This window comes from Orycteropus afer, unplaced genomic scaffold (assembly GCF_000298275.1).
Source record: "Orycteropus afer afer isolate SDZICR_OR568_19922 unplaced genomic scaffold, OryAfe1.0 scaffold00081, whole genome shotgun sequence".
Classification (NCBI taxonomy): domain Eukaryota; kingdom Metazoa; phylum Chordata; class Mammalia; order Tubulidentata; family Orycteropodidae; genus Orycteropus; species Orycteropus afer.
In genome coordinates this window covers 904,944-912,812 of record NW_006921668.1, presented here as the reverse complement: position 1 = coordinate 912,812, position 7,869 = coordinate 904,944, and the positions used below count along the sequence as shown (strand labels likewise).

Here is a 7,869-nt window from a genome sequence, read left to right as displayed (position 1 = left end):
GACATGAACAATCATTGACAAGAGGAGACCAGAAGGACTAGATGGTGCACAGTTAACCACTACTAACCACTCTGACCAGGACCACATTAGAACGTACTGGTTAGAATTGACAAATAATGTAGAACAAAATTAAAAAAAAAAAAGAACAGACTTACTGGTCTGAAAGAGACTGGAGGAACCCTCACGACTGTCACTCTAAGACAACCTTCTAACTTGAAACTGAAGACACTTCTGGAGGCCATCTTTCAGCCAATTAATAGTTCTATAAAATGCTCAGTAACAACTGAGAAGAATGTCTCTTTAGAACAATCAACTCTGAGACCAAAAGGGCAACATTTGCCCAAAACCAGAGATAAGAAAGCAGGAAGGGGCAGGAAAACTAGATGAAACAGGAAACCCAGGGTAGAAATGAAAGTGCTGACACCTGGTGAGGATCACAATCAATGTCATGGAACAAAGTGACTATTGAATGAAAAAACAATTTACTATGTTAACTTTCACCTAAAGTACAATAAAATGTTAAAACCCAATGGGTAAATAATAATAATAATAATAAGGATATAGATAGTGATTAATAAAATCCTAAAATATTTAAGAGGAAAAAAACAGGTAGTAAAAGGTATCAGGAGTCCCTGGGTGGTAGAAATGGTTTAACTGCTAACCCACATGTTGGCAGTTTGAATCCACTCTGAGGTGCCCAAGAAGACAGACCTCGCGCTCTGCTTCAGAAGGGTCACGGCCTTGGAAACCCTGTGGAACACAGCTCTGCTTTGCATATGTAGGGTCACCAGCAGTCAGAATTGCTTGATAGCAACTAACAACAACAAAAGATACCAGTCAATCGACAAGTTTTTTTCTGAGTACCTGCTATAAACCAGTGTATGCTTTGGGAACAAAACAGACATAAATTACCACCACTCAAGGATCCTGTGTTTTAGAATCTGTGTTATGAGCTGCATTTATCTAGTTTTATGCAATAGTGGACAATCCTGGGCAAGAATCAGATAAAAGTAGAGTAAAGACAGGTCAATAAGCCTATAATCTTGGTGGTCAAACAGACTTTGGTTTTGATTCTGACTCCAGAAATGTGTGATCTTCTGCACATTACACTCTCTGAAATTTGAATTTATCATCTGCACAATGGAAATAATAACTTACATTGTTATGATTCATTGAGGAATTTAATACATGTAACATGCGTAGCACCTCACGTGGCACGTTTCCACCCTCGTGAACAATGATGACATCTAAACCATTGTATTACTCTGTAATTACACTGGTGTAGGGGTGAGGTTGTGAGGTCAAGGTCTGTGATGAGGAAACTGGAATGGTTCCCAGGTGTGTCTCTAGCAAATATGCAGATACTGTAACCCATTTCTATTTTAGTACTTTTGGGGTGTAGAATGAGGGAAGGTATGTATGAAACAGGAAAGTGAGGAGATATTACAAAGAATCTGGAGCTCTCTGATGGGCAGGAGCAAAATTAAAGGCCAGTAAGGAAGACCGGTCCACCATCTATCTCTTAGTTTTTTGTACTCTGGTGGTTTGCATGCTGCTGTGATGCTGGTAGCTATGCCACTGGTATTTCACATACAAGCAGGGGCACCCGTGGTAAAGAGATTTCAGTGGCACTTTCAGACTAAGATAGCCCGGGAAGAAATCTGCTTCTGAAAATTAGCCAATGAAAACTCTAGATTACAACAGAACACTGTACAGTCCCGTGCTGGAAGATGAATGAGCCCCTTGGTTCACAGGCACTACATAGTAGCTGCAACAGTGGACTCAACCATGCCAGTGGCCACAAAGGTGGCACAGAACGGGGCCACGCTTCAGCCTGTTGTATGCGGCAGGGTCATCATGAGCTGGAGTCTACTCTATAGCAACTGACAATAACAAGGAAAAACAGAGTGCTTTCACATCTTTCTTATACTTGCATGACCCACCCAAAGGAGATTTTTTTTTAAATGTAATTAGCACACAAAAACTTTTTATTGTTTTTAACACTACATTCTTTTACCCCTTACCGATCCTCTCCATTTTCATTTGATTATTGTTCCTCTAACAGTTTTAAAATGAAGATATTTTATGATCTGCATTGAAATTACAAGTTGAGAAAGCATTAAGATCGAAGAAATAGCTGCATTCAAGGAAGTATTAATACTTATGTATTGTTTCATACTGTTTTATTGAAGCTTGTAGATTTTCAGTGGAAGCTGGGTATGGCTGTGAGCTCGCACAGTTGCAGATCTCTCAAGTATCCTTATGTTGCAGTGATGCTAAAAGTGGCAGATCATTCGGGCCAAATAAAGAACAAGTCCTTTGAGATGACTATACCACAGTTCCAGGTTTGTGATTTAATTTCTTAAATTTAAATTCATTTTTCTATAATTGTTGCTTTGTGAGATGTATAAAATCTTTCTCAAAGGAAGATTTTAATTGTTTTTATTTGCAAGTTGATATGTTTTATAGTTATCAGCACACACCAAATAAACTGATTTTTTTTCCTGAGGGAATTTGAGAAATGATTTTTTAGTGTTTTCAGTGTGAAGTGCTGAGTTTGTGTACGGACATACTTCTTGTTGTGTGCCATCAAGTCGGCCCCGACTCATAGCGACCCCTTCTTGGGTTGCAGAGTCAGCATCACTACAGAAGTGGGTTGCCCAACCTTCCTTTCGAGGAGTGTCTGGTGGGTTTGAACCGCCACCCTTTCTGGTTAGCAGTCAAGTGCCTTACGCACTATGCTACCAGAGCTCCTACTGACATACTTAGTCACTTTAATAGCTCTCCTGTTTGAACATATTTAGCAGATTTTCATCTCTGGCAGGATGTTTATTTTGCATTTAACTGAGGCTTACTATTCAAGAATGTTAATTAAATTAATCTTATTTTTTAATAGAATTCCTCTGAATTTTCTGACTAACCATATTTACTAACTGCAGATGGGAGCACAAGTACTTCATGACTAATTTTATTAGCTACAGACTTTAGTAACTAAATAGTTTATATTTAGTACCATGCTATTATCATCCTGACTGTTCGCTATGATGCCAGAAGCTATGCCACCAGTATTTCAAATACTAGCAGGGTCATCCATGAAGGAGAGGTTTCAGCAGCCCTTCCAGACAAAGTCAGACTAGGAAAAAAGGCCTAGTGATCAACTTGAAAAATTAACCAGTGATAACTTTATGGATCACAACAGAGTACTGTTAGATACAGTGCTGGAGGAGGAGCCCCCTGGGTTAGAACCACTTTGCAGTAACTGTGACAATGGACTCAAACATACTAACAATCATGAAGATGGTGCAGAACCTGGCAACATTGTGTTCTGTTTTACATAAAATAGCCATGCATTGGAGTAGACTTGATAGCGACTAAGAGCATTATTGTTACACCTCTTTTTTATAACTAAAGGAAAGAAAAGGAGGGTAATAAATATCCTTTTGAATGAACATACAGGAAAATGTCTAGTCATAGACTAATTTAATTGGCTTGTAGAATTTTGTTTTAGTACATTTAGTGAGTGAATCCCCAGCAACTGTATGAATAAAATAAATATATAGGGAGACATATTTGTAAAACTAAAAATATATTGGTCCTAGGTTTCCTTTTAAAGAAAAGGCCCTTATATACCACTCTGTGGTGCTTTTTAGGAGATTATTTCCATCTGATTTCTTTCTTTCTTTTTTTAAAGTGTCTACTGTAGAACAAAATAACGGTCACAAATTTGACATTGTTAGTGCCGCTTAGTGTCTTGGAAAGAATTAAGCCTTGATTAAGAGAAAAGAAACGCAGGTAGTGGTATGCAGTAGCTTTAACTCTGAATGTAAGGATCAAATCAATTAGAAGACAATATAGGTTTCGGTCTTGGTGCATTTCACGGTGCTGGCTTAATTCTTATTTTCTGTGCAGAATTTATACTTTCTGATTCTACTTCTAGAAATTTTTTTCTCATAGGAGAAAAAGAAATCACAATTTGGAGCAACTCTTTTAAAAGATACCTTGTACATGGCTTAAAGCTAACCAGGCAAACTGAGCCTTTTAGACATGTTACAGGATTGAGAGCTAAGGAAAATTCTTTGAGCTCTTAATTTATTGCTAGCTGGAATTTTGGCCATCAGGATATATTTTGCTAGAAATAGTTATACTTTGCTTCATTCGACAAAGAATGTAAATAAATGTTAAAATATATATACTCTTAAGCAAATGGGAGCTCTGGTGGCATAGTGCCTAAGGCATTTTGACTGCTAACCAAAGGGCTGGCAGTTCAAATCCACCAGCCACTCCTTGGAAGGAAGATTGGGCAATATACTTCTGTAGAGATAACCACCTGGGAAACCCAAGGAGCAGTCACTGTGAGTCAAATCGACTTGATGGCAGTGAGTTTGGTTTGGTTTTAAGAAGCAAAATAGAAAATTAAGATCACAGGCCTCTCCTGGGCCATGTGGGCTGGACAGCCATTTTGAGAAGAGCTTTGTTAGGGTTCCCATCTCTGCTGGATTAGGAGGCTGGGGATGCGCCCTCGGACACTGCAGCTCTGCCCCAGCTGTAGCCCCACCACTGTCGGAGTGAAGATTTCTATGACCTTTTAAATGAGTAGTGACAAATGGATCCAAAATAAGTGACTTCTCTACTGAAGCTATAGAAGATTCTTCATATCACCTTCCAGTAGCTCAATTCAGTCTTCAAAAGGGGGCAGAAAACATGAAATTCAGAAAACTGAAAAGAAGAAATTCTCACTTTGTAACTGTCTCCTTCTTGACTGCCCCTACACCTGTCTGTCTGTTTTATTTTGCTCTGTATTTATAAATCGTGAAGACCAAAGAAATAGAAGGTGCATTTAGGAGCTTTATATCAAGAAATTTGTCTTGAAAGCTGCTATTCTGTGGAGGAAAAAAGTATATCAAATTCCTGTCTGAATTTTTTTTTTTTTTTGAAACCAGATTTCTTATATGTTTAGATTTTTAAGAATAAGACAGATATAAATACCTAACTGCACACTGCTTTTAGCAACTGTGTGAGAAAGAATGAGATTTGTATTTTAAGGGCTTTGTCATGTGGGTATTTTGCCACTGGAGTTGACTGCTCAGGAGATCTTTTATAACATTTTAAAAGTATATTTTTGGGCTGTCACCTTGATGACATCACTTGCCCACACATGAGCGCACCTATCTTTCTGTTAGAACAGAACAGTCATTGCATCACTGTGCAGATGTCCATATATTATCTATTTAAGCAGCATCATAGTGCTATCATTCAAGGAAGTTGAATGAGGTGAATATAGACATAGCTCTTTCCCCTTCCCCCCTTTTAAAAAATGTTACAAATACCTTTTTATGTCATCCTTTCCTCTTCTCCTTCCCCTCTCCCTCCCCTATGTGGGAAAGTGTCAGAAACTGGTAGTTTAAAATGAGCAGTTGGGGGATTGAGAGAGTGGTCCACACAGAGCCTGGCTTCTTTGTGCTCAATCACAAGGTGTGCTGCCAGCCAGGCTGCTTAGGCACCCTTTTACCAAAAGAACCATGTGGGAGGTCCAGCTGGCCGACTCAAGGAGTTCAGGAAACAGAACCACAGAGGTTACGCTCTGGGATGCTGGCCATGAGGTTGGATGCTTCACCTTGCTGTGAAGAGACACTGGACCTAAATAATGCAATATGACTTTGTTACTGCTTAGCTAACCAAAGTCAACACCACAGTCAGCTAAGTCACCTGCAGTTACCTTTGACAAACATGGAGAGCACCTATCCTGAAGGGAAGGTAGATTTGAAGTGAGCTGTTGTTGACATAATTCCTCTGATGGCTTTTTAAACAACAGACTCCTTCAAACTACAAGAGATTCCTGGCATCAGCTCTCCTTATTCTGCTACGATTCTGTGGACTGTGGTTTCTTTAAGGGAGGAGCATACGATGGAGTCATGGGGAACCTATCTGGTTTCATGGCTCTTCCTGGGGTCTTGATGGCATGAGCCAGCATAGCAGGGGTAGCACAGGGAACCATCGCCACTGTAATGGCAGCTTCTACTCCTGGAAAGGCTCTTGCCTTTCAAGAAAAGCCACCTACAGAGATTAGGGAAGAAAAAAAAGAAGACAAGGCAGAAAAGTTGCAATTTGAAGAGGAAGACTTCCTGTCTTTGAATCAAGAAGCTGGCAAACAGAATCAGCCATGCAGACCTGTTGGGATCCCTTCTGGAGTGTGAGAAGACCCACCTGGTGTCAAGCAACCCTCCAAGATGCTGGTCATCAAAAAAGTTCCTAAAGAAAATCCTGTTGCTGCCTTCTCTGCTGCATTCCCTTCACCGGGATCTCACCATGCAGATAGGAACAAATCATCAACCATGGTCATCCCAAGTGTCTATAGGAACCTAGTTCCTAAGCCTGCACCACCTCCTTCCAAGCCCAGTGCATGGAAAGCTAACAGAATGGAACACAAATCAGAATCCTTTCTTCTAGTCAGGAGTCGCTTTTACCAGTCCAATTTCTGTTACTGTTACAGTGGTACTGGCTGGTGGCTCAATCCTAAGCTCAGTCCTAAGAGAGTCCCTCTAGCACCATCCCTCCGATTGAGATCAGTTCCTCTTGTCTGACCAAGTTGACTGCAAAGTACCAACAGGAAGAGTGTGTTCTTGAAGACTCTGAAGTATGACAGGAATGGAGAATTCACAGGGAACAGAGACTGTGACAAACTAGAGGATCAGTTGGAGAACAGCACACCTGAACTAAAAGAAAATGGAGAGGAAAACTTAACCAGAATGGCCTTGTTCTCCCTGTAGTGGAGGAATGACAGGTCATCTCGCACTCTTTGGAAGCTGAGCACAGGTTATTGAAAGCAATGGGATGGCAGGAATATCCTGAAAGTGATGAGAATTGCCTTCCCCTCAAAGGGGATGAGCTCAAAGAGTTCACGTGAAGACAGATCAGCTAAGAAGAAATGACTTTGCGAAGAATGGCATCTTACAGAGCTGCAGTTCCAGACTGTTCTCTCATTGGAGAAGCACTCGTAAAGCAGAATTTGAGGACTCAGACAAAGAATCCAGTAGCAGTGAAACATTAGATGACAGTGCCTGGAAATAGGCATATAAATATTCACAGTTAAATCTGACCCAGTAAACTCCACCTGTGTATTAGGGAGTACACAAAAGAAATTGTTCTTTTCCTTTTCTTACATTGTTGTTGAATCCTTCATGCACAAGGGAAATAATCATATCCCAAAGAGAGAGCGATTGGCTTGTTCAGCTTTTGTTGTTATTGTTCTACCTTGTTTTCTGTTCAATAGAGAGTAGTTTTGTGGTGGGAAAGATTTTTAAATATTTGTTGTTGTTATGTGCCATTGAGTTGTCTCTGACTCAAAGCGACCTTATTTATGTACAACAGATGGAAACACTGCCTGGTCCTGTGCCAGCCTCACGATCCCTACTATACCTGAGCCCATCGCTGTAGCCACAGTGTCAGTCCATCTTGTTGAGGGTCTTCCCCTTTTTCATATACCTCCTGTTTTACCAAGCATGACATCCTTCTCTAGAGAATGGTCCCTTCTGACAACGTGACCAAAGTAGGTGAGATGAAGTCTGGCCATTCTTGCTTCCAAGGAGCATTCAGGCTGCATTTCTTCCAGGACAGATTTGTTAGTTCTTTTAGCAGTTCATGGTACATTGCGCATTCTTTGCCAAAACCACAACTCAGAAGAATCACCTCTTCTTTTGTCTTCCTTGTTCATTGTCCAGCTCTCACATGCATATGAGGCAATTGAAAATACCATGACTTGTGTCAAGTGCACCTTAGTCTTTAAGGAAACATCTTTGCTCTTTAGCACTTGAAAGAGGTCCTTTGCAGCAGATTTGCCCAATGCTATACATCTGATATCTCCCCCCCCCC

At 40.4% G+C, this 7,869-nt stretch overlaps 1 protein-coding gene across 1 annotated transcript in view; it reads left to right on the top strand.

The window, feature by feature from the left end:
• Nucleotides 1-7,068, top strand: part of COMMD6 (COMM domain containing 6) — a 40,579-nt gene extending 33,511 nt beyond the window's left edge. The window contains 9 exon segments of the mRNA XM_042781040.1: nt 2,193-2,345; nt 5,682-5,928; nt 5,931-6,031; nt 6,033-6,454; nt 6,456-6,528; nt 6,530-6,591; nt 6,593-6,735; nt 6,738-6,893; nt 6,896-7,068. Of these exon segments, the coding sequence (XP_042636974.1) occupies nt 2,193-2,345; nt 5,682-5,928; nt 5,931-6,031; nt 6,033-6,454; nt 6,456-6,528; nt 6,530-6,591; nt 6,593-6,735; nt 6,738-6,893; nt 6,896-7,068 (1,530 nt within the window).
• The last annotated feature ends 801 nt before the right edge of the window (nt 7,069-7,869 follow it).